The sequence below is a fragment of the Microcaecilia unicolor genome, chromosome 9 (genome assembly GCF_901765095.1).
Source record: "Microcaecilia unicolor chromosome 9, aMicUni1.1, whole genome shotgun sequence".
NCBI lineage: Eukaryota > Metazoa > Chordata > Amphibia > Gymnophiona > Siphonopidae > Microcaecilia > Microcaecilia unicolor.
In genome coordinates, this window is record NC_044039.1 from 134493744 (window position 1) to 134521080 (window position 27337).

At 44.2% G+C, this 27337-nt stretch overlaps 1 protein-coding gene across 1 annotated transcript in view; it reads right to left on the minus strand.

Moving 5' to 3' along the window:
• The window catches only part of MAP3K9 (mitogen-activated protein kinase kinase kinase 9), a 95419-nt gene that overhangs the window by 58858 nt on the left and 9224 nt on the right, over positions 1–27337 (minus strand). Inside the window, exons 2-3 of the mRNA XM_030215348.1 lie at positions 14721–15134; positions 7803–7983 (exon numbers count right to left, since the gene is read on the minus strand). Coding sequence (XP_030071208.1) covers positions 7803–7983; positions 14721–15134 — 595 coding nt within the window. The remainder of the gene's footprint in view (positions 1–7802; positions 7984–14720; positions 15135–27337) is intronic.

Consider the following 27337-nt stretch of genomic DNA (forward strand, 5'->3'; position numbering starts at 1 on the left):
AGAAGCACACCATGCCTCAAATTGGCGCCAAATCCTAGCATAAGCCACGGAAGTGGAACGCTTGCGGGCATGAAGGAGAGTGGAAATGACTTTACTGGAATAACCCTTGTCTCTCAATTGCGCCCTCTCAATAGCCATGCCGTAAGGCCAAAGAGGCAGGCGTCCTCCATGGTCACCGGTCCCTGTGACAACAGATTCGGTACCAGAGGTAACGGCAGGGGATCCTCCACCAGCATCCGTCGAAGGTCCGCGTACCACGGCCGCCTGGGCCAATCCAGGGCAATGAGAATCACCTCTCCTTGGTGTAGCCGAATCCGCAGGAGCACTCGCCCTAACAAGGGCCACAGAGGGAACACATACAGGAGGCCCTTAGGCCAGGGTTGAGCCAAGGCATCCAACCCCGCCGAGCGAGGATCTCTCTGCTGTAAAAGCACGGGACTTTGGCATTTGCACTTGAGGCCATAAGATCCGCTACGGGCGTCCCCCATTTGGGTCAATTTGATTCCTGCTTAGAAAATCGACTTGCACGTTGCTCTGACCTGCAATGTGAGCTGCTGACAGAAACTACAGATGTAGCTCGGCCCAGTGGTAAATCTGCGCGGCCTGCACCACTGCTGTTGTGTTGTCCGACAGAACTCTGACAGCCAATCCTTCCAGGGTCAATTGAAAGGCCATAAGCGCCTGAAAGATCGCTTTCAACTCCAAGCAATTGATGAACCACTCCGACTCCTCGGATGTCCAGAGACCCTGGGCATGCCTTCCCCGGCAATGTGCGACCCAGCCCTTCAGGCTGGCATCTGTTACCACCAGGCACCAATCGGGGAGCGCTAGCAGCATTCCTCGCCGCAGCATGCTGTCTGAGAGCCACCACTCCATTCTGAGCCGGGCCGCAGGGAGCCACGTGAGTCTGCGTTGGTAATCCTGAGATATGGGAGACCATCGTTGAAGCAGGGAACACTACAGAGGTCTCAGGAGCGCTCTCGCCCAGGGCACCACTTCCAAAGTGCCGTCATCGACCCCAATAGCTGGACTACGTCCCAAGCTCGCGGGCGAGACATCCTCAGGAGCAGACGGACCTGGTTCTGAAGCTTGCACCGCCTTTGCTCAGGCAGAAAAACAAACCCCGAGGCTGTGTCGAACCGGACCCCCAAATATTCTAGAGATTGAGAGGGGGTCAGGTGATTTTGGCAATATTGACGACCCAGCCCAGAGATTGCAGTACTGAGACCACTCTGGCTGTGGAGGAGTGGCCTAGTGGTTAGGGTGGTGGACTTTGGTCCTGGGGAACTGAGTTCGATTCCCACTTCAGGCACAGGCAGCTCCTTGTGACTCTGGGCAAGTCACTTAACCCTCCATTGCCCCATGTAAGCCGCATTGAGCCTGCCATGAGTGGGAAAGTGCGGGGTACAATGTAACAAAAAAACAAAAAACCTGATGACTCTCTTCTGCAGAGTCCGCTCTGATGAGCCAGTCATCTAGGTACGGGTGAACCCGGATACCCTCTCGCCTGAGAAAAGCAGCTACTACCAGCATTACCTTGGAAAAGGTTCGGGGAGCTGTGGTGAAGCCAAAAGGCAAGGCCCGAAACTGGAAATGTCTTCCCATTACCGCAAACCGCAGAAACTTCTGGTGCGGGGGCCAAATCGGTATGTGCAAGTAAGCTTCTTTCAGGTCCAGAGACGTGAGAAACTCTCCTGGCTGCACCGCCGCAATGACGGAGCGCAGGGTTTCCATGTGAAAATGCCACACTCTCAGAGACTTATTGACTTCTTTCAAGTCTAGGATGAGCCAAAAAGACCCACCTTTTCGCGGCACCACAAAGTAAATGGAGTAACGGCCAGAGCCGAGTTCGGCGGGAGGCACCGGGGACACGGCCCCTAGGTGAATCAAGCCTTGCAAGGTCTCCTCTACCGCCTCCCGTTTGGCGGCAGAACCGCATCGGGACTCCACAAACATGTCTCTTATCGGGGCATTGAATTCTATTCTGTATCCATCTCTGATCAGGTCCAAAACCCACTGATCTGAGGAAATCTTGGCCCACTCCTCGAAAAAGAGGGAAAGTCGTCCTCCTATTACTGGAATCGAGGAGGGGGCCGGCGCACCATCATAGAGAGGGTCGCCCTTGAACTCCAGGCCTTGAGCCAGTCGCTGCGGAACGCTTGTCCGAGCGAAAGGAGTTCCTCTGCTGAAAGCGGGCACGAGAAGTGAACCCAGCAGAACACCTCGGGCGGTACCTTTGAGCTTCACGGAAGCGAGGTCTGTAAGAGAAGGGAACCACCTGACCCTTGGAAGAAGGCTGCGGCCTATCTTCGGGTAAGCGCTGGGGTTTGGCATCCCCCAGGCCCTTCACAATTTTCTCCAGCTCCTCACCAAATAGGAGAAGGCCTTGAAAGGGCAACTTCACCAACCTTTGCTTAGAGGCCATGTCAGTCACCCAATTCGGATCATAAAGGGCGCCAACCAAGAAAGACAAGGCCACCTCCATCCGCGGTGCCACCTCAGAAAGGGGCTCCGCTCCATCTCCAGGCTGTTCCACTGCCTGTTGCAACCAAGCGAGGCAGGCTCGGGCAGCGCAACAGCTGCATGCAGACGCCCGTAAGGATAGGCCTGAAATTTCAAAGGACCGGTTCATAGCTGATTCTAGCGTCGGTCCTGCATGTCCTTCAGGACAACTCCTCCTTCCACTGGAAGGGTAGTTTTATTTGTCACAACCTTGACTAGGGCACCCACTTTAGGCACTGCTAGGCGCGCCAAATGCTCCTCACTTATTTATTTAAGGTTCATTTCTACCCCACATTTTCCCGGGATTGCGTTTTTAGGTACAGAGGAAGAGCATTCCAAGTCTTCGGGCTGGAGTAGTGGAATGTAGAGGCAAAAAGAAGCTTGTACTTGACACCCCTGCAAGATGGGTAGTGTAGTTGTAGAAAGGTGCGTGCTGTTGTGATGGCATTTCTAGGTGGAAGATCTATTAAAGGAATCATGTATTCCGGAGCTAATCCATAGATTATTTTATGTGTCAATGTGCAGATCTTGAATGCGATTCGTTCTCTTACAGGTAAGCCAGTGTAGATTTGAAACGTAGGGGCTGAGCAGGAACCATGCGAGATTTGCCCAAGATGAGTCTCGCAGCAGTATTCTGTGCAGTCTGGAATTTCCTCAGTAGATGCTCCTGGCAGCCTGCATAAATCCCACTGCAGTAGTCAAGGTGAGACAGAACTAGCCAGTGAACGAGAGTGCGGAAGAGCTCTCTGGTGAGACAAAACCTTAAACGCCACAGCCTCCACATTGCATAGAACATCCACTTGGTGACCACACGCACTTGTAGATCCAGGTGCAGGTGAGGGTCCAGCTCAACACCCAGAAGTCTGAGGCTCTGTGAAATAGGGAGAGTCTGGTCTTTAATGACAAGGGAGCTTGAGGAAAATCTGGCATGGACGGACGAGAGCACAAGACACTGAGTTTTGTCTTTGTTTAACTTAAACCGAAATACCTCAGCCTAACGTTCCAAGATGGAAAAACTGGCTTCGATCAAATCTGTGATTTCATCTAAGGAGGAATGGAAGGGGATGGAGATGGTTATTGTCATCTGCGTAGATAAATGGTGTCAGGCCTAGGTTTGCTAGAGCGGTTGCAAGGGGAAACAGCATAATATTGAATAGCGTTGGAAAAAGGGGCGAACCATGGGGAACCCCACAAGAAGCTTTCCACGGTACTGAATGGTCTGGAGTGTCTTTGTCCTGGTACTTAGAGGGTATAATTGCCCCATAGCCCTGGCGACTTTCAAAGGCCCCTTGGGGTAAGCCCATTGAGCCGAAATAAGCTCTTGGATGGAGTCATGCAAAGGAAAGGCTCGAGCAGGCTTCTTAGCACTTGCCATCCTCGGATTACCAGAGGAGGCTTCGGCACTCCCAGGATCTTCAATAGAGAGGACCTGCAATGCATCAGAAATAATCGCTGGCAGCTCGTCGTGGGGGAAAATCCTCACCGCGGAGGGATCATCTGGATCCGGTGGCAATCCTACACCTTCCTCTGGCGCTTCAGACCACGAGGGCCTGCCAGACCCCTCAGAATCCTCACATCCCGACCACGGGGGGTGCGCCACTCTCTTAAGTGGAATTCACCCTTTTGCGCTTGTCTTGCAGCCATCTGTCAGGGGAAAACACGCCTGACGGCATCCGAGGCCAGGCTCTACTGGAGGCGAAACAGGTAGCAGGGCCAAATGAGACCCCTGCAGGAGAGCTCTGTTTAACATGAATGCTTTCTGCAGCAGCAATACCAACTCAGGGGAGAAGGACTCACCCTGGCCTCCCGGTTCCAGTCCGGGGATAGCAGCTCTCTTGTTAGCCTCCACACGAGGCTCCCCTCCAGGCTCAAAACCCTCTGCTTCTGTGAGGGTCACGCCATGCGGCATGTCCAAAATGGCGCCCGCTGCCAGCTCCACTGAGCAGGAAGAAACATCGCTCGCCATGCTCGTGCCAGCTCTGACGTCTGAAGAGCACGATTTACAGAGCCCTGCTGCTGATCTGCGCTTGCCACAACGGGAACAGCACTTAACAACCTCCGCAGCCATCGCCGAAACACGGAGAAAAATTCAAAATGGCGGATTCGCGCCAAAACCGTCCCGATCGCGGGCCCTACCCCGGAGGAGCTACAAAACGCTCTTACCTCAACAGACCGAGTCCCAGAGCTCCGGTCACACTGCACAATCAGAAGAAAAACCTCTTTTTTTTTTTTTTTTTTACGGTGTGAGGAAAGTTAGAGGCAATTTTCCAACTCCGGAGGATCAGTAGAGTGGGAAAGGCAGGGAAAGGATGAACCAATGTGCCTGCATCCACATGGAAGTGGGAAAGGCAGAGACAGGGCAAGCCTATGTGCCTGCATCCACCTAGTAGAGTGTGGGAAAGGCAGGGAAAGGACTAACCAATGTGCCTGCATCCACATGGAAGTGGGAAAGGCAGAGACAGGGCAAGCCTATGTGCCTGCATCCACATAGGGGGGAGGGTAAGGCAGGGAAAGGGCAAACCTATGTGCCTTTAAAGTGGGCACCATCAGCCACAACACCCCTGCTACAACTGGCAAAAGCACAGGAGCCACCCCAGGCAGAATTCTGTAGGAGCTCAAAAAGCTGCATCCACCTGCTGGGGAGATAGAGAATACTGAAGAGGCAGATGGAGCTAGCTGGCCGTGAGGAACTATGGTTTTTCAGTGCTCTCTATCTCCCCCTGCTGGTTGATGGACACAACCCACTCATAATGGATTCATCTGCTTGATGACCAGGAAAGAGGCATTTGCCCCGAAAGGGAGTTTCACCAGCAGAGACTGAGGACGCATTCGCAGTCCAATCTCGCAACCACAGTTGCCTCTGACCGACAACAGCCAAGGACAACCCCAAGCCGAGGCCTGGAGCATATCATAGATTGTCCTGTTGGAGGCTGGGCTGACTTACTTAGTGAAAACAGATTGCTGGTGCCACTTCAAGCATGCTTGCGCTACAAAAGAACTGCAGATGTTGCCTGGAGACCCAAGAAGACTACCTCAAATTGCTTTAGAGCATGCTCAATTTTCCTGTCCTGTAGATCATTTAAGGCAATACCTCCATCTTTATGAGCGCCGTCACCAGCAAGTCCACACATGATAACTGGAGCTTTTCTTTTTCCTTTGGCAACAAGTGGTACAGGCAGGCCATGGCTCACCCCACTTTCAACCCCATGTCCAGAGTCATCCATTCTGCCAAAATTCACTCCTGTATAATCTGAATGCACGTGGAAGGCCTTAGAGGGTCCCGTAAGCCCTTCATCATAGAAAAGTCCTTCATCTTCAATAGAAAGCTCTGCCAACACCTCAGAGATCAACGTGCTCAGCTCTTCCATGTGAAATAGCCTCAGCACCTTGGTGTCACCCCTATCCTCAGGAGGAAGCTTCCCATCCTCCAAAGGCTCTCTAACTGAAGGTTCCTCTGAAAGGACCAAAGCCTCATCCAAAATAGATGGAGAATCCCTCTCAACCACAGCGGAGAGATCCAAACGGGACCTCTTGGGAGCTGGAGGAGCGGAGGGCAATGAGCCATAGGTATCACCACCACCACCCCTCCCACCTGACTCTGCCTTAGCAAGTATGCCTGATGCAGAACTAACACAAACCCAGGAGAAAACATGCCCCCCAGCCAAATAAGGTAGCCCAGGAAAAGAAGAAACAGTGCCCTGCAAATGTGTGGGAAGCCCCGAGGCCGTTCCCCCGCTCTCTCCACATGGCAGTAAAATGGCTGCCATCCACACGTGTTTCTGAAGCAAACTGCCAGCTGCTGTATAATAAGGCAATACACAGGCCACTGTACAACCGGCAACAGCACACCGCTCTGAGAAATGCTCAACTCCTCTCAACTTCCCTGACTTACAGGAGCAGGAGTCAGATGATTCATGGCAGGTTCCACAGCGGACCTCCCAGGAAGACCGCGTGTTGAACATGGGAATCCCCACCAGCCCAGCAGAAGCCACCCTCCATGAGACTGCTGAAAATGCCCTGGATACTGCTCCAGATAGAAAAACAGAAGGCAGACTTACCAACCCCGAGCTACATAAGCCCCTCTTCTTGCACTGCACTAAACACACAGCTGCCTCTACTAAAGGGCAAAATGGATTTTTTTTTCTTTTCTTGGCTGGTTTCAGGAACTAGCTATTGAGCCTTGCTTCCCAGACCAACAGGAGGAGAGGAAGGAGAACATGGGCTGAAGGAAACAGGACTCAAACTTCCAGAGATGACCTCCTGAAAAGAGACTGCAAAGTAAGCTCAATTGGGAGCCAGTTGACCAAATGGACCAGGAGCTGCCTATCCAGAGCTCCGGGCTGAGCTATGACCATCCACCTGCTGGAGATAGAAAATACTCAGCAGGCTAGGGTTCAGTGGTTCAGCTCACTTCTATGTTCTATCTCCACCTGCTGGTCGATGGACATGACTAACCCACAAGTTCTGGACTAGTGTAAGGACGATATGGAATTTCCAAATGAGAGCTAGCTCAGCTCAGTTTCCTCAATCACATAATGATTTTGTGACTACACCGGGGATCTCACCTTATCCATTATCTATTATAAACCAGAAGCTGACAGGATTGTAAGCTCCTTTGAGCAGGGACAGTCCTTCTTTGTTAATTGTACTGCGCTGCGCAACCCTGGTAGCGCTTTAGAAATGTTAAATAGTAGTAATAGTAGTAGTATTTTCTCTCCAACTGTTCTTATTGTTCAGTGTCAGACTGGTCTTGGCATTTCATTAACATTTTTTGATGAACCTAGACTCACCACCATTCTTCCGGAAGATAAATATAGTACAAAGATGGCAAGCCTCCGCATTTATACCAACACTACTGATTTTTTTTTTGTCTTGTATTTTTAAAAATGCTAATCATGTTTATTAGAAGAGGTGTCTTGTTAATTCTTTTATAATTATAAGAATTAACAAGACACCTCTTCTAATAAACATGATTAGCATTTTTAAAAATACAAGACAAAAATAATCAATAGTGTTGGTATAAAAGTAATCATGCAATTTTTGGTTATTCATACTTCACACTACACTGAATTTCCAGCATACATGTTTATTCTTTCATTACAGTGGGGTTAATCTGAACTATTTTTATTTATGTGCATGCATAAGAGGGTGCACGAGAAGAGGGATCTTGCACAGACCCTCAATCATACAATCATAGATTATGAAATTTAAGACACCAACATTTAGGGATACCAATTAGTGCCAAAATAAACATGGTATATATGCTGTAAAGCATGATCAGAAATAAAATTAACCAATACCTCCACACATCGCTGCCTTTGGAAAACATAGAGGAGCGAATGACCTCAGGTGCCATCCAAGCATATGTTCCTGCTGCACTCATTTTAGTAGTTCTGTGCCATTCCCTTGCCAAACCAAAATCTGTTATTTTCAATACCTTGTTGCTCAAGTCGCCATTCTCCACCTTTTCAAGTATCAGTACTAAAATGGGGGGGGGGGGGGAACAAAAAGAATGCAAAATTAGGCAAAAATGTAACAGTTAGGATCCAACTACTAAAGATACCTGTGCAAGAAATAGTGAAATCTGGCTGAAGTGTTTCTTTATGAGGTTATGTACCGGCTGCAAGAATTTAATAAAGCTGAGGACATTTAAGAAATATTTTAGCGACACTTACTTGTGTGACTAACAGAATTCAGTTTCCAGTAGTCTGCGCTCTCACCACAGACCCAGCCACCATAATTGTTGAATTGCTTGTGATTATTCGTTTACAAGGATAATCTGAATATGCTGAATGTGATTAAACTTTTTCCTACTACTAATCATCACTTCTATAGCGCTACAAGGCATATGCAGCGCTGTACACCATACGTGAAAAGACAGCCCCTGCTCAAAGAGCTCGCAATCTAAATAGGAGAGACAAACAGAACAACTAAGAGGTAAGGGAATTAAAGAGTTGGGGATAAAAAGGGGTACAGGGAAAGTGAGTAGTGGTCAGGAGTCAAAAGCAGCATTAAAGAGGTGGGCTTTTAGCCTGGATTTGAAAATGGCCAAAGCTTGGGAAGTCTATTCCAGGCGTGAGGTGCAGCGAGATAAAAGGAACGGAGTCTGGAATTAGCAGTAGAGGAGAGATTTATCCACAGAACGGAGTACTCGAGGGGGGGCGTAGGGAGAGACAAGAGTGGAGAGGTACTGGGGAGAGGTAGAGTGAATGCACTTATAGGTCAGTAAGAGAAGAATGATTTGAATGCGGAAACGGATAGGGAGCCAGTGAAGTGACTTGAGGAGAGGGCTAATGTGAGCTTAGCGACTCTGGCGGAAAATGAGTCGCACAGCAGAGTTTTGGACTGATTGAAGAGGAGAGAGATTGCTAAGTGGAAGGCCGGTGAGTAGCAGGTTGCAATAATCTAGGTGAGAGGTGATAAGCGTGTGGATAAAGGTTCTGGTAGAGTGCTCAGAGAGGAAGGGCCTGTATGGGTGTCACAGAGGTACTTATCAGATAACATTACCAGATGGCAATGAACAGAACTCGGGTCTAGGGGCGTACCTCTATAATCAGCCTAACATGCTAGCTTAGCAGTGCTGTAAGAAAGAACTGAAGCCACAGATAGAATATATATTAGATTTATTATAAAGTATAGATATAAAAATAGTTCTGTAGCAAATTGCAAAGCCAATACAAAAATAATGCTCTAAAATATATGATCACCAGACTAAATACAATATGATAATCCTAATGTATTACATGAGAACTTATTACACGTCTTATGCAAAATACCTAGTTACCAGCTAAACACACAGGACCAGGAGTTCTGACGTAAACCTGTCAGCAAATAACCAAGAACTAATTCCCTATGACTATAGGAAATATATCCTGTATTTCACCTTGCCGGTCTGACACTAACCAAAGGGTAGAGAAGCGGATGTTTCCTTCAGAGTCTCGAGCTGATGTATCAGCGAGTCTCTCAGTCCTGAGATAAGGTCCGAGGTTTATTCTGAATGTCTGGGCACAGTCAGTAGAATAGGTCTTGTTGTAGCTGAGAGAACCTTAGGATCTCACTACTAGGTATGCAAGTCCTCTGGGGTTAGGAAAACAGTCTCTGGCTCATCAGAGCGTTCTGTTCACCTGTCCACTCTTCTGGTGATTTCTCCTCTCGCTCTCTAACCCCTTTCCAGATCTTTCTTCAGTCCAAATCCTTGGTATCCCCTAGTCAGATGATACCTATGGACCAATGACATCATGTTCAGCCACCTGCACGTTCCAGAAGCACCATTGTTATAGATGTCATGCCAACTCCTCGTTAGCGCAGATCCTTCAGGATGATTGCATATTCCTGTAGCCAAGAGCTTCTCTCCCCCAACGTTCCCAGGAGATAACGGGACTAATTGGCAATACCGAGAATATGTCCTTGGATTAAGTATTCAGGCTGCTAAGCAGTAAATTTCCTCTCTGTAACCAAGCTGGATTCTGATGGTTACTCACAAGGCTTTAGAAACCATTTTGTTAGAAGAGTGGTTCAGGCTTGTATAGGCCAAGAACAGCAGAGGTGAGATCTCAGGAAAATATTCCTACAGGCCGAATTTTGCTGATGTTATAGAGAAAGAAATGACAAGTTTTGGCAATCTGCTGAATGTGAGCAGAGAAGGAGAGAGTGTGGATAAGGGTCCTGGTAAAGTGCTCAGAGAGGAAGGGACGGATTTTGCTGATGTTATAGAGAAAGAAACGACAGGTTTTGGCAGTCTACTGGACCATATCCAGGCTCTAGGTAAGAACCCTAAGGAACTGTTAGGGTCCTGCGCGCCGAGGAAGTTTCCTCCCTCAAGGGACTGGACACTGGCAACGATGCCAATGCCCCTTTAAGTAACAGCGTCAATGCATAGCCAACAGGCAGAGCAAGGGCATCCAGGATAGGTTGGACCAAGCTCAGGCCCAACATGGATGCTCTCAATGCCTTAGCATCGCATTGGTCAAGAAGGACTGGGTCTGCTCCTTAAGGGAGGGTGCTGGTAAAGGCAGTGGCTCAGCCAGTATAGTCAAGTGCACAAAGGCATCAAGGTCGAATCAGAAGGCCAGTCCTGACACAGTGGAGGCTGGCACATTGGTGCTGAGAGGGGAGTGTCCCTCATTGTGTGGTTGCTTCTTGAGTACCAGCAATGCAGATGCACCCTGGTGCTATGCCACAAAGGGGACCGGTGCCGATGCTTCTTGACCTCCACCAAGGCATTAAAAAAAAACAAACCCCTAAGAACACCCTGGCACACACAGAGCCTACGCCTATGACTAAACTGCCTGATCTGTTCAATAGCCTTACAATCCAGAACTCAAGGCTACTGACAGAATTGTGTAAAAGAAACCATGTCAGGACTGAGATATAATAGTAGAGCTGTGATGGGGGATAGCTTCCATAGCCTTGCCAGCAGTACAAAACCTGCTTGTTTTTTAACAGCAGTTACAAAATTTATCGTCTTACTGTTTTTGCAATTTCACTAAAATTATTTTTCTACTGTGCCTTCACTTTGGGACGCTTGTAATTTGTAGCATTCCCCAAGTCCCTCTTCTGTTTTTACAATATCTGCATGCTCAGGCTTCTTAATTACGTTGTGTTTGTTTATTTGTTTGTTTTTTTACTCCTGTGGAACAGAGTTCTGTGCCCAATTGAAAAGAACAGAGGGAAGCTGATCCATAACTGTGTGGATCAGTTATGATTTTATGTGCATCACAACTTCTAAATAAAAAAACAAACACTGTTGAACTAGGATCTTTGATTGTACTGGCGAGCGATGTGCCTTGATATTAAACAGTTCCAGTGTTCAGCTGCAGAAATCTGTGTGAAAGGGTTGTGAATCTCTCTCAGGGAAAGACAGCAGAATGAAGTCAGTTACACTGCTTTCACAAACACTACAGATATCAAAGCTTGCCAAATTCAGTTTTAAAAAGGCAGCACTGATCAACTTCTCTCCCCCTCCTGGCTATGGGGCTTTCATACCCTGCTTCAAAACCTTAATTTGCCTACCAATTATCAGCTGGCTTGTAATATTCCTTGCCTGGATCTGACTGACTAGAAATGCACATGATGCCATTCTTTGTTGTGCTGTGGAGCAGAAATGCTGATCAGACACTTGTGAAGGACTGTTTGGGACCCACTGCAGAGCTCAGATGATGCAGGCATTTACACTACATCTAGGGGAAAACAATGAACACATCAAACTGCATTTCTAAATATAGCTCACCTTCAGAAGACTCTCAATTAAGGAGTTTCAAAAATTTGACTCCCAAACCAAGGGAGCTGTATTATAATTTCTATGAATTGTTCATTTAGAGGGAATTTTCAGAGGGATTTCCATGGTTAAATGGAAGTTTACCCACAGAAAAATTCTGACAAAACATATCCCCAGTACGACAAAAAGTAAGCGCATTATCCATAGAATACATACTTTCTCCCATAGGGCGAGAGGATGGGCTTCCTCTCATTTGCCGCACCAAGAATCAGCAGCACGGCTTTGTAAAAGAGGCCCTAAGTAATTCTGTTTTTCCCTCATCATTATCTATACATTGAGTATATCTTTGAACTTCTTAATTCCACCAATATACCTGAAAAAAATTGTCACCTCACTTTACAGCTTCTGCCATTTTTGGTTCTGTCTATGCTTTTGATATCCTGCTTTCTTTCTTCATCTCTCAGTTTATGCATTTTTTTTATTCCTCTTTATAATATTCTGTATTTTGTGAATGCTACCTCTCTTTTCCTTTATTTTTACAGCTGTCTCTTTGAAGAACCATATCAGTTTCCTTTTCCTCTTGTTTTTACTTACTTTATGTAAGGAAAGTAAGTAAAAGCAAGAGGAAAAGGAAACCGATATGATTCTCCAAAAAGAGACGGCTGTAAAAATATATCCATTGCTCTTTATAGTCCCTTTCAGTTTAGCCCACTGTCTTTCCACTTCCTTTATCAACTCCCATCCTGCCAGCTTCTCCTTCAAATATGTCTCCATTTTGTCAACATAAGTATGTTTGAAATCCATGACTACTTTGGTGCGACTAGATTCCACTTTAGCTGTTATATCAAACCATACCATGCAATGCTCTCTACCACCCAGGTGGGCACCCACCTGGATATTAGACACACTGTTCATTTTTTGAGTACTAAATCAGCCATCACCCCTTCCTGGTTCTCTCACCATTTGTCTAAGCAAAAGCCCTTACAAAGCATCCATTATCTTTCTACATTTTTTCCAGATAGAAATTCTCCAATCCACATCTAGTAGGTTCAAGGTCAGAATTCTATTTTTAGTGTCATTTATCGTTTACTGGTTTTATATACCACCGCCTGCATTGCAAGCAAAAACAAGGCAGTTTACATTTAACAAAACATTATGAAATAACAAAATAACTCCATACTGTAGGACAGGAAAGAGCAAGCACACAGAACAATACAGTATTCTGAAATTAAGTCATTCAGACCAGGTAAACAGAGGCACAAGAGGCAAGTCAGTCACACCTAAAGGACAGTTTCTTCACCACAGGAACAAACCACAGTCAAGTCTCAAACGCAAATTAGAAACGAGTCCTCAAAGCAACGCAAAAAAGAGGAGAAAGGTGTCCAGTCGAAGGTGTTGTAGGAGCGAGTTCCATAATACAGATGCAAACATAATGGAGGTGTCAAACGTTTAAGCATGAAGATCAAGTAGTTTACAAAATCTATGTTGCCTCATTCTCCTTAAACTAATGCAGAAAAACAAGGTTTTATTTAGTATGCATTTGGCATTGATATCATTTCTGATAGTACCAGGTCACTTTTCATATAATTGATTTTCAGATAATCGATGCACAGGTCACTTTTCAGATAACTGTTGAACAATGATTACAAATAAGTGTCAACTGTTGAAAGATTAAAACATTGACAGGCCTTAGAATTGCTGCACAACAAATATTCCGCCAGTGTCGTTATGCTCATATTAGCCCTCTCCTCAAGTCACTTCACTGGCTTCCTATCCGTTTCCGCACACAGTTAAAACTCCTCTTATTTATTTATTACATTTGTACCCCGCACTTTCCCACACATAGCAGGTTCAATGCGGCTTATTGACCTATAAGTGCATTCACTCTGCAGCTCCTCAGTACCTCTCCACTCTCATCTCTCCCTACATTCCTCCCCGGGAACTCCGTTCACTGGGTAAATCTCTCTTATCTGCACCCTTCTTGCTGCACCATATGCCTGGAATAGACTTCCTGAAACCGGTATGTCAAGCTCCATCTCTGGCCGTCTTCAAATCTAAGCTAAAAGCCCACCTTTTGATGCTGCTTTTAACTCCTAACCCTTATTCACTTGTTCAGAACCCTTATTTTATCATCCTCACTTTAATATTCCCTTATTTATTTATTTATTACATTTGTACCCCGCGCTTTCCCACACATTGCAGGTTCAATGCGGCTTACATAGTAAAGTCTTATAAAGAGAGAAAAATTTCAAACTGTAATAAAACATAGTAATGGTGAAGCTTAATAATGTATGATTAGGATAAGGGAAGGTGGATAGGATAGGATAGGTTGGGGGAAATGGGGCAAGGAGGGATATGGTAAAGGAGAGATGGAGAAGAAAAGGTTGGGATGAGTAATGGGAGAATGGGAAGGTGGGGTAGGTATAACCAATGAAGAGGTCGGTATCAGTGTCAGGACTGATTTGGAGTGTAGGCTAGTAAGATTAAGTTGGGTCATTAGAGTAGGCTTGCTTAAAGAAATGAGCTTTCAACATTTTTCTAAAGGGTAATTAGTCATTGATTGGTCGGATAGATCTTGGTAGAGCATTCCAAAGCTGGCTGCCCAAGGAGAAACTGGATGCATATCTCGTTTGTCCTGTTTGTCTGTCCTAATTAGATTGTAAGCTCTGTCGAGCAGGGACTGTCCCTTCATGTTCAAGTGTACAGCGCTGCGTACATCTAGTAGCGCTATAGAAATGATAAGTAGTAGCAATTTTTTTTTTATTTTGATTTATTAACCATAACGGTTTGCACTTGTAACCTTGATACATAAACTACACTCGGTTGCTAAATTTGTTTGTTGAAAATCCATATCCAAAATTTGCAAATGTTTTCCTTTTTGACAGAATGTTATATCAAAATCTCTATTACACTGAGATTCTGTCCAAAAGCCTCTTGCCTAAAAATCTCACTGCTTAAAAATACAAAAACTACTTACTTTTAGTTCTCATGTGGTACTTACTGTTGCTGGACTTCAGATCACGATGGATGATTGGCACTACCGCTTCATCATGCAAGTAATTCATTCCCCTGGCAATCTGCACAGCCCAGTTCACCAATATATCCGGGGGAATTTGCTTTCCAGAAAGCACTCTATTCAAAGATCCTCCACGAGCAAACTCCATGATCAAGCACAGGTTAGGTTCCTTGAGGCACACTCCCCTCAGAGCAATGATGTTTGGATGCCTCAGCATGGCAAACAGCTTGGCCTCTTGCCTGACATTCTCAATGGTCTGACTGATGTCTTCATCAGGATCATGTCGGGCTGCCTTGACGGCCACCTCATCTCCTCTCCAGATAGCACGATAGACCTTTCCAAAGCCTCCAATGCCAATAATTTCTTCCAGAACCAGCTCTGTGAAGTCTATTTCTATCACTGAAATAGTAAGATGGGAAAAGAGACGAAAAAAAATTAAGCCCATTTTTTTCTGACAAAGCTGCCTAATATGCCACAACTATTTTAACAGAATCATTTTGGACTTGTGATCATTTTCAGATGTAATTTCATTTGCAGCATACAAAAATCACCTGTGAGAGGTTCAGTAGATTGGTATTGTCCATAAGATACCCTGTTCCTTTATCAACATGAGCCCTAACAAGATCTGTCAAGACAGAAGGTACTCCTTAGTTAGATATAGTCCCCCCCCCCCCCCCACCACTTGTTGCAGGAGTTAATGTTGACTTGCCCTCCCCGCACCTTCCCCCCAACACTGCCAATATGACTACTTTATCCTTTTGTCCCCCAAAGCAAAAATGCACATTACACTCATGAGGGACTCTATCCTTTAAGCTTGAAATTAATATTTCATTGACTAAACATAAGTGTCCACATAGTTTTTAGATGTTAGCATCCCCAAGCAAAAATATTCTATGATTTTCACCTATGAACCTACCCACGCATCATCACAAAATTTATTTGTAACATTTATATCTCACATTATTCCAAACAAGTTTGAGTTCAATGTGGCTTACAATAAACAGTATAGGATACATAACAAAGAATAATGCATAAGAAAGTAATTTGTTGTAAGAATCCAATTTTATAATATAATATCATAAACATACTTTGATAGCTATGGGTGTTTAACATTTAGAAAATCTATTATGAATGAGAAATTGTACATGAAGCAAAGTTAATGGTAAACAGAGTAATAACCAATTCAGGTAATAATTGTTTGAGATATGGTTGTTCTTTGTGAGGGTTTGTTTGAATAGAAACGAAGAGGATTTTGCGGAATCTAGTATATTCCTGTATATTTCTTATTTTGGGTGATAAGGAGTTCCACCATTTGGTTCCTAGGTAAGTGAAGTCTGCAGAGTGGACAGTTTTGTAGATCATTTTTTTGCAATTTGGGAGGTGTAGTCTGAGGTAGTTTCTTGCCTCATATTTAGTGTTTCTTCGAGGTAAGTTTATTAATGGTAGCATATAGTCTGGAGCTGTGCCATTCAGTATTTGAAAGATAAAGGTACATAATTTGAAGGTAATTCTCACTTTGATGGGAAGCCAGTGTAATTTGATTAATAAAGGGGAGGCACTTTCAAAATGAGAGATTTTATATATGAACCTGGCTGCAGTATTTTGAGCTGTTTGGAGTTTTCAGAATGGTGGGATAGGGGGTGTCAGTGTACCTATCAATGGGCAACGTGCAAGCATTCCATGCTACTGCTATAGTGAAAGAGAAACTCCTGAGTATTAATTAAACAGAGCCAAATCAGAGGGGTTCCCTTCCTCTCTCAGGATTGATGTTAGACATGATGGGACCAACAGCAGAAACTTGGGAGGAGGCCACGAAGACCTTCAGCAGGCTGCGCCTTCTTCAGCTCTGGACTGGCTTGGAGCCCTATTAGTACAGAGCCCAGAGCAACTACCCTGGTTGCACCTCTTAACACCAAACCCTGAACTCTCTGGACTGCCTGGGGCACAGGTGAGCCTTGCAATAGGCCCGATTTGATTCAAGAAAAATCAGGGCTTAAGAAAAAAAAACTTATGACCAAAAGATATATGTCAAATCTGGTGAACAAAAATGTAAGGGTCATGTACTTGATATAACACTTTTCTGTGGTACAATCAAAGCAATTTACATATTATATAAAGGTACTTTCTCTGCCCCTAGTGGGCTCACAGTAAGTTTTGCACCTGTTTTGAAAAGTCTCATAAGGTCCTACATTATCGTAAAACCATTTTTTTGTAGTCTATTCAGATATGCATCATCCAAAAAGACTTCTGGCTCAATGAGTATTAAAAAAGAAAAAAACAGGAAAAATTGTCATTCTTGTTAATTTATTTTAGATAATAAAAGTAATGCCATACAGAAGTAAAGGAAGACTTACATATACTTGGGATAACTGTTTGTATGCATCCTGTTGCCCTAAGTTCCTGATGTGCAGAAGTTCATCAAGAGACTTTTCTTTCCCAAATCACCCCTCTTCAGTCTTCAACTGTGAAACATCATTCTCCACTAAAGCCTCCTAATGGCAGCATGTACTGGTAGCATAGCTCAACACTGAGCAACTCTGAACAGTTCAATTAGTAACCAGGGAACAACATGGTCATCCAGGAGCATAACATGTTCATGAACATAGAATTATGATTTAAAACTTAATAACCAACCACCTGTACTTCTTACATAGACAGCCCTTCCTTCCAAGTAGCATGACCTAAAGACAAGTGCATTGAGTGAACTGACATACATTTTTTTTCTTTTTACAAGGTCACAATATTCAACTCCTTTCTGCAACACTGGTAGCGAGCTATCAAATTTAACAGGCTGGAGATAAACATCTGAATCGTGAAGACCTTTATGCTGAGATCAAGAAAGCATGAAAACAAAAAGCCTTTCTTAAAAAAAAAAAACAACCCTTGGAAAAAGAACAAAAAAAAGATATGGAAAGGCAGTTAAAATTAGGTCTAGGCACTCAAGGGAAAAAATCTTTGGAAATTAGCTCAGTAGATACTTCAGGACAACATTCTCTCTCACAAAATGGGTGGCCCGTGAGGCAGCAATGGGGTAGGCTTCAAACTTAGCTAGTCGGTGCTAATTTTCAGTGTTATTTATTTGTTACATTTGTATCCCACATTTTCCCACCTATTTGCAGTTTCAATGTGGCTTACATAGTACCGGAGAGGCGTTCACCAACTTCGGTATGAACAAATACAAAGTGATGTTGTGGTCAAATAAGGTTCATTTATCTGAGGGAGAGATCGTTAAGCTTGGTGAGGATGGACAGAATGGATAGGTCATTTGATCTTTATCTGCTGTCTTTTTCTCTATTTCTAGGCAACTGGGTCCATATCTGATACTTTTTTCCACAAGATAAAAAATAAAACAGGAATTGTCTTATACAGTATTTTGCAACTAAACCTTTTTCTTGACAACCAGTAGGTGGCATTTTGCTGACGACATAAACTTTTACAGGATGCATCTATTCTTTGGTCTACATTTTCCCTCATTTCTAAAGATTCTTCCTGTCAGGTAGTGTTGGGATGACATCAACTACATTCATACTCAAACAGTGCCCCCACCTTTTTGGATTAAATCCATCATTTCCAAGACTGCTGAACACTGACTTCCTTTTGCTATGTGTTGCTTAGTGTGGGGTGAGACGTCCTTTCTTTTAAAAAGATCAAGCACGTGTCCTATTTTAAAGAAGATTGCAGATCCTTTGGACCCCAATGTGTATCATCCGATTCTAATTTACCTTTTCTACTGAAACATTGAAGGAATTGTCTATTTCCAATTAGGGTCTGTGGATCAGCATCCACTGCTAGATTCTAAACAGCACAATTTCAGACTGGGTTATGAGGCTGAGACCCTGTTGGTGGTGTTAAGTCGTATGGTCCTTTTTCTATTCAGAAAACGTTGGACATTACCAGACTTGCTACCTGTTTTAGGGTGATGTTGGGATTGGCTGACAGCAGGGTTTGGTTATTAAGAAAACCAAGGGGCTTGTAGTGTCTTCTGTAGAGGGACTGGATATTCATGGTGCTGTAAAGCTTTTTGCTCTTTTAATCCCCTTTAACACAGAGGTGAAATATTTGGGAGTGGTCTTAGATTCTCACCTAACATTACAGCAGCATGTTAAAGAGCTTGTGAAAACTGCATTTTTCAAATTATGCATGTAATGGCTGATCCAGCCTTTTCTTTACTCCAGTGATTTTTGAACGATTCTACCAGCTTTATTTCCCCCCCCCCCCCCCCCCCCCAGTTTTGACTATGCTAATATGATTCTGGCTGGGTTACTAGACAAGGAGTGGAGGAGTGGCCTAGTGGTTAGGGTGGTGGACTGAGGAACTGAGTTCAAGTCCCAGCACAGGCAGCTCCTTGTGACTCTGGGCAAGTCACTTAACCCTCCATTGCCTGCTGCATAGAGCCTGCCATGAGTGGGAAAGTGTGGGGTACAAATGTAACAAAAAAAAAGACTATAAAATGCTGCAATTAGTGCAGAATTCTGTGGCCAGGATATTGTTAGGTGTGTCTTGATGTGACCATATTACACTTGCTCTTGTTGAACACTGGCTGCCCTCTTTATCATGCCATGTATAAAGTTCTAGTGATTGTTTTTAAATCAGTGTGGAGGGGAGGGGATAAGAGCCCCTGCAGAGGCATCAATGTTTGTTCCATACTCTTCTGATCACACTTTACAAGCATGCACTTCTTCCCTTGGTTCATTAATCTCATCCCATGGCTTTTCCTACCATCTCTATGCTGATGACTCCCTAATCTACCTTTCTACCCCTGCATCCAAACCAAATCTACCTTTCTACCCCTGCATCCAAACCAAAGTTTCAGCATGCTTGTCTGACATTGCTGTCTGGATGTCTCAACGCCACCTGAAATTAAATATGACCAAAACCGAGCTTCTCATTTCCCCCCCCCCCCAAACCCACCTCCCCGCTCCCCCCGTTTTCTATTTCTGTTGATGGCTCTCTCATTCTCCCTGTCTCCTCAGCTTGAAACCTTGGGGTCATCTTTGACTCTTCTCTCTCCTTCTCTGCTCATATCCAGCAGATTGCCAAGACCTGTCGTTTCTTTCTTTGCAACATCCGTAAAATCCGCCCCTTTCTTTCCGAGCACTCTACCAAAACCCTCATCCACACCCTTGTCACCTCTCGTTTAGACTACTGCAATCTGCTTCTCCAGTCGGTTCAAAACTCTGCTGCCCATCTTGTCTTCCACCAGGGTCGCTTTATTCATACTACCCCTCTCCTCAAGTTGCTTCACTGGCTCCCTATCCGCATTTTCGCATCCTGTTCAAACTTCTTCTACTAACCTATAAATGTACTCACTCTGCTGCTCCCCAGTATCTCTCCACACTCGTCCTTCCCTACACCCCTTCCCATGCACTCCGCTCCATGGATAAATCCTTCTTATCTGTTCCCTTCTCCACTACTGCCAACTCCAGACTTCGCGCCTTCTGTCTCGCTGCACCCTACGCCTGGAATAAACTTCCTGAGCCCCTACGTCTTGCCCCATCCTTGGCCACCTTTAAATCTAGACAGAAAGCCCACCTCTTTAACATTGCTTTTGACTCGTAACCACTTGTAACCACTCGCCTCCACCTACCCTTCTCTCTTCCTTCCCGTACACATTAATTGATTTGATTACTTTATTTTTTGTCTATTAGATTGTAAGCTCTTTGAGCAGGGACTGTCTTTCTTCTTTGTTTGTGCAGCGCTGCGTACGCCTTGTAGCGCTATAGAAATGCTAAATAGTAGTAGTAGTAGTAATGTATAGGTGATTTGTTGTGGTGTTTGCATTACGATGTGTTTGCAAAGCAATAGTGTGCTCTAGGGAGTTCTCAGTCCTTGCAAATCAACTTTGGAATCGGTTTCCAGGTACTGTACGAGAAATTTCCAATGAAAGATCTTTTCACAAGGATGTCATGACCTTTTTATCTGAGCTACCTTCCAGGCTTTTTAATTGGTTTCTTTAATTTTAGTCATCCTTGTTTATTTTTTTATGAATATTATATTTTGTTGTAACCTGTTAAAACATTTTAGATGGGAGGGATATAAATACACTAAACAAATAATAAATAACATGAATATTAACGAAAGAAATAAACAACAGAAGATCCTCAAAAATCAGGGAAGAAGCATTTTCTACAAATCTAGACAACTGCCAAAATAGTTTAGGAGCCTGGAGCAAACTACAGGCACCGGAACCACCCAGAGCTATGTCTGCAGATTCAGCATCAGCTCACACACATATCTCATGTTATAAATGAGGGACAAGGGGCAGGCTAAAGGCACCAGAACCACCCAGAACTGTGTGTAGCAGTACCTGAGACAGTCCGGTTGCACCGAGCACAGAATTTGACGCCACTGGGAGTCTTCGATGACATGGAAGGTAAAACGGCTTCAGCAAAATTAAACTCTGTTAGCTGCCTGGCTGGCTAAGTTTAGCTTGATAAGTCTGTGTTTCCCAGTGTGATACAGAACATCAATGTCCCTTCAGACCTGTTGAGGCATGCCATGGCAGTGTTCTCTCCAGGACCTTTAGAAAGGATGCACCACCTGGCTATTCACCCAGCACCCAGATAACCTAATACTAATACTATGCAATACTCCTCCTATCCCCACACAACTATTTCTTCATACCAACCAATTGGCAAAAATTTCTAGAGAACACACTGCATGAGGAAAGATCACCACTGTGATGCCCAGGTCCAGACCAGCAAATAAAAAGCTCTGCTCACAGCACCCAGTCTATCCTGGTAGCTTTACAGAAGCTGTCTATGTTTGAGGATCAGTTCTAAATCTGGCTTGTTTGGCATTTCATGCTTGTCATGAAATTAACCCCTACCTTAGAAAACAGTTGTGTAAGCATACATCAATTTCCTCTCTTGAGGTGTTCCAGGGTCATAATTTGGAGCCAGTGGGACCAAAAACATTTGCCTCAGTTTGGCTTCAGTGTGTTTTTCTAGAAGGATTCCTGCTATTTGGAAACAGCTGACTCCGCCTTAAAGAGATGGGTACTTACAGTTCTGATGTCATTAAAGACATGGCTTTTCTCCTCCTTGACTTGACTGGATACATAGTCTTGGGTAGGTCTGACTAATTTGCTGTGTTTTATTTTTGGTTTTAGGATTATATTCTGTATATTTAATGTTTTAAGAATTGTAATTTGATGTTTTATACATTTGAATTGGAACTTGCCCTATATGCCCTGATGGACTGAAAGAGTAGATGATAAATCTTAAAATCAAATTTAATTTGATTTTAATTTAAAACTGATACATGAGCCCCACATTGTAGGAATTACCAGGCAGCGTAAGCACAGATAGCCAGGCTGTCCTTTGTGTAGAACACACATTACACACAGTGCCTCCTCCGAGTCCTAGCTTTTGTTTTTAGCCTACAAGTTCTCTCCCATGCCCACAGTGTTCTGTGGCAATCACAGATCGCAACAGTGGCAGCTGTCTTCCCTCACTAAAATGGTTTCCACACTCTACCTCTACGATGTTTCTAAGCCCTCAAGGTCTGAAAGAACTGTGACAGCCAAACCAGATCCCCTGCCAAAGTGCTGAAATTATTCACATTTCCAAATCGGGCAGCTAATTTTTCTATCTGAATTGTATTTCCCTGTCAAAATGGGTTTTTACCTGAGGCAATAGAGGGTAACATAATTTGCCCAAGGTCACCAGCTTCTCTGAACAATAGGATCTCTCTACCTAGCAGGAAACAAAGATCTGAACTTGTGATTATCTCCACTCTCATAATGATGAACTATATTGCACAGTTTAGTCCAAAGCATGAAAACACGATTAGTGAGGTTTCCTTCCGCTCATTAAAATATTAGCGAACCTCTCCAAAAATCACTGCAAACTTAGTCCTGTAATCATCTTGAGAAAGACTTCCAGTAAAAACTATTTTTCATATTGACAAAACATGCACTTTAGATCCGACTGGCTCCACTGAAATCTCACAGGAACATAATACAGATTGTGAAAAGCAGCCCACTGTTGTTAAACATAGCCTCCAACAGCCAGACCTCTCTCTTTCTGAAAGCACTTAGTTCATTAAAAACCAATAAATAAGAGATAAGGACTAAGGAGTCTGAAAGTCATACAGAAGTATTACACAGAAAAGGAGTTAGGAGTTGATGGCTACAAATGGTTAAACCTTGTTGTAGGGTACAGCCGACCCCCTCCCCCAAACCCACATTCATATTGGGCCCTACCATAAACAAGCTCTTATTACCCCACAGCAAAAACCTCCACACCCCCCACACAGGATACCCTCTCCCCTTCTCTCAAACCTTGCCCCAGACCCCCCTCAATTTCCTAACATACTACTCCATCCAACTGGGCTTTGAGGGCAACCCACCCCAGTCCCTACTAAATTGGGCAACAGAGTTTTCTACAGACTCAGTGAATCCTAGATATGTCACCGCATAACACTATTAGTGTGCCTTACTACTACTACTACTACTTGACATTTCTAAAGCGCTACTAGGGTTACGCAGCGCTGTACAATTTAACATAGGACAGTCCCTGCTCAAAGGAGCTTACAATCTAAAGGACAAATGTACAGTCAGTCAAATAGGGGCAGTCTAGATTTCCTGAAAGGTATAAAGGTTAGGTGCCGAAAGCAACATTGAAGAGGTGGGCTTTGAGCAAGGATTTGAAGATGGGTAGGGAGGGGCCTTCATGATTTACTAGATGTAAGTTGGCTTGATTTCTAACAGGCATCTTGTAATCAGTCACATGCTCTGTATAAAATCAGGTTCTATATAAAAAAAATAAAAAAATCTCAGTTGGCCAAAAGCAATTCTTAAAAGAATGAAATCTGATCCATAACATTTCAAAAAAAGGATGACTGGAAATACCACTAGAATACATTGAACCTAAGAACTTCAAAACTAGCCCTTTTTAAATGTATCTATAAATGGCAAGATTGTTTGATAATATGTTATGGACCAGAACCAAACATACAGTATGTTGTCAATGGTTTTGGTAGTTTCATTTAATCAGAATTATTATCACAGTGCACCTGCTTGTTGCCCAAGGAAATAAAAAACAGCTTTTCATTAATTCCAAACAAACCTAGCCAATACTCAATTACTCCTTGGGAAATTCTGTTATTTATTGGGATTAACTACTGTACCTTTATGAAGAGATTCATCCAAGGCGGAGTACAGCAGGTACAATTTAACATAAAAAAACTTACAATTTTGTTAACAGCATAACAATAGTAAAATAACCAAGAATAAACATAAACAATGTAACTACCGTGAAATAGTATCAAAAATATATACATTTAACAGCACTGGAATTCAAATACCAGAGATATAATACAATGTTAGCATAATACTAATGATCCATCTAATAAGAATTCATTAGAACATTCAACTCACATAGATATGGTGCTAAAGATTTTCTACAATACGGCTTACCATATAGCTGAAGGACCAAGAGCAGATATATAATGGGAACAAGATGTGTGGTCAAAGCAAAAGAGCAGGAGCAAGACCTCTACATATGTGCAACAAAGTCCAAGAAAGAGTAGAGGATGAAACACATGATGATCAGCCGTGGGAATGTAGTCTTCAAATCTTTATTGCAAGCACCAGAAAAAAAAATCAGACCCAAGATGCGTGGTACAGTCAGTTGGGATAATTTGATGGTTAGCTAAACTCAAGGCAAGTTCTTTGTATAGTTAAGCAAGAGAAAAGGAATTGATCTAAGTTACAGTATGTGTAGCAAGCCAGACCAGATGCAGAATGAATGTATAGTCAGTCATCCTATATATTAAAGGCTTGGGAGAAGAGCCAGGCTTTCACCTGCTTCCTGAAGTAGAGGTAGTCTATACGTAGTTATACACAGCCCCTCTGGGAGCATATTCTAGAGCGTGGGGGCTACTCCTAAGAAGGCTCGCTGGCAGGTATCACATTGTAGAATTTCGTACATATAGTGATGATCCTTGAGAGGACCTTAAAGGTCTTAAAATGTGTATATGGCCAACTTATTCTTTAGGTACTCTGGACCATTTTGTCTGAGAACCTTGAAAATCAAAGTTTTAAATTTAACCCTGTAAGGTACTAGTCTGGGCAAGTCACTAACCCTCCATTGCCCCAGGTACAAATAAGTACCTGTATATAATATGTACAGTGGGGGAAATAAGTATTTGATCCCTTGCTGATTTTGTAAGTTTGCCCACTGACAAAGACATGAGCAGCCCATAATTGAAGGGTAGGTTATTGGTAACAGTGAGAGATAGCACATCACAAATTAAATCCGGAAAATCACATTGTGGAAAGTATATGAATTTATTTGCATTCTGCAGAGGGAAATAAGTATTTGATCCCCCACCAACCAGTAAGAGATCTGGCCCCTACAGACCAGGTAGATGCTCCAAATCAACTCGTTACCTGCATGACAGACAGCTGTCGGCAATGGTCACCTGTATGAAAGACACCTGTCCACAGACTCAGTGAATCAGTCAGACTCTAACCTCTACAAAATGGCCAAGAGCAAGGAGCTGTCTAAGGATGTCAGGGACAAGATCATACACCTGCACAAGGCTGGAATGGGCTACAAAACCATCAGTAAGACGCTGGGCGAGAAGGAGACAACTGTTGGTGCCATAGTAAGAAAATGGAAGAAGTACAAAATGACTGTCAATCGACAAAGATCTGGGGCTCCACGCAAAATCTCACCTCGTGGGGTATCCTTGATCATGAGGAAGGTTAGAAATCAGCCTACAACTACAAGGGGGGAACTTGTCAATGATCTCAAGGCAGCTGGGACCACTGTCACCACGAAAACCATTGGTAACACATTACGACATAACGGATTGCAATCCTGCAGTGCCCGCAAGGTCCCCCTGCTCCGGAAGGCACATGTGACGGCCCGTCTGAAGTTTGCCAGTGAACACCTGGATGATGCCGAGAGTGATTGGGAGAAGGTGCTGTGGTCAGATGAGACAAAAATTGAGCTCTTTGGCATGAACTCAACTCGCCGTGTTTGGAGGAAGAGAAATGCTGCCTATGACCCAAAGAACACCGTCCCCACTGTCAAGCATGGAGGTGGAAATGTTATGTTTTGGGGGTGTTTCTCTGCTAAGGGCACAGGACTACTTCACCGCATCAATGGGAGAATGGATGGGGCCATGTACCGTACAATTCTGAGTGACAACCTCCTTCCCTCCGCCAGGGCCTTAAAAATGGGTCGTGGCTGGGTCTTCCAGCACGACAATGACCCAAAACATACAGCCAAGGCAACAAAGGAGTGGCTCAGGAAGAAGCACATTAGGGTCATGGAGTGGCCTAGCCAGTCACCAGACCTTAATCCCATTGAAAACTTATGGAGGGAGCTGAAGCTGCGAGTTGCCAAGCGACAGCCCAGAACTCTTAATGATTTAGAGATGATCTGCAAAGAGGAGTGGACCAAAATTCCTCCTGACATGTGTGCAAACCTCATCATCAACTACAGAAGACGTCTGACCGCTGTGCTTGCCAACAAGGGTTTTGCCACCAAGTATTAGGTCTTGTTTGCCAGAGGGATTAAATACTTATTTCCCTCTGCAGAATGCAAATAAATTCATATACTTTCCACAATGTGATTTTCCGGATTTAATTTGTGATGTGCTATCTCTCACTGTTACCAATAACCTACCCTTCAATTATGGGCTGCTCATGTCTTTGTCAGTGGGCAAACTTACAAAATCAGCAAGGGATCAAATACTTATTTCCCCCACTGTATGCCGCATTGAGCCTGCCATGAGTGGGAAAGCGCGGGGTACAAAAATAACAAAATAGTAGCAAATGCAGCTTTTGCAGGAAAGGTGTGATGTGGTCCCATCACCTGCAGCCTTCTATCAGTCGTGCTGCAGCATTCTGAATTAGTTGGAGCTGATACAAACTCTTTTTGGTTTAGTCGGTGTACAGGGCATTATAGTAGTCTAGTCGTGATGGTATTATGGCAAGGACCACTGTGGTCATAGCTGCCGTAGGTGATAGAGAATTTTTGAAGATTGTTTGAATTTGTGGGTCAGAGAGTGATGAGTCTAGCAATCCCAAGATTCCTGACCTGTGATTTTAGGGGGAATTCATACTTCCCAAAAGGTATTTTGAAGTCTGGTATTTGTCCACTTGTGTTTGGTACCCAAAGATTCTTTGGGATCTCTGTTTTATTTGGGTTCTGGCAAAGTTTGTTTCTGTTTGCCCATTTCTGAGTTGCAGTTAAGCAGGCAGTCAGTTTACTCAGAGCTGTGGGTAGATCTAGTTCAATGAGTATAAGTAGTTGCACATCAGCACAGATGTAGAATTTTGTGTTCACTGACTGAAGCAGCTCAGCCAGAGGCTCGAGGTAGAAATTAAAATACAGAATTCTGCATTGGCCTTGCAGAATTATATGCAGGGAACAGGAAGCAGAAAACAGTTTGCTCTAACATTCTATGCAGGGGCGTAGCCAGACTTGCGTGGGAGGGGGGTCCACAGCTTGAGGGGAGGGGGCACATTTTAGCCCCCCCTCCCGCCGCCATTGTCACCCTCCCGTCTCTGCCGACCCCCCTCCCGCCGCGAACCCTCCCCCGCCGCCGCCTACCTTCCGTTTTGCTGGCAGGGGACCCCACTC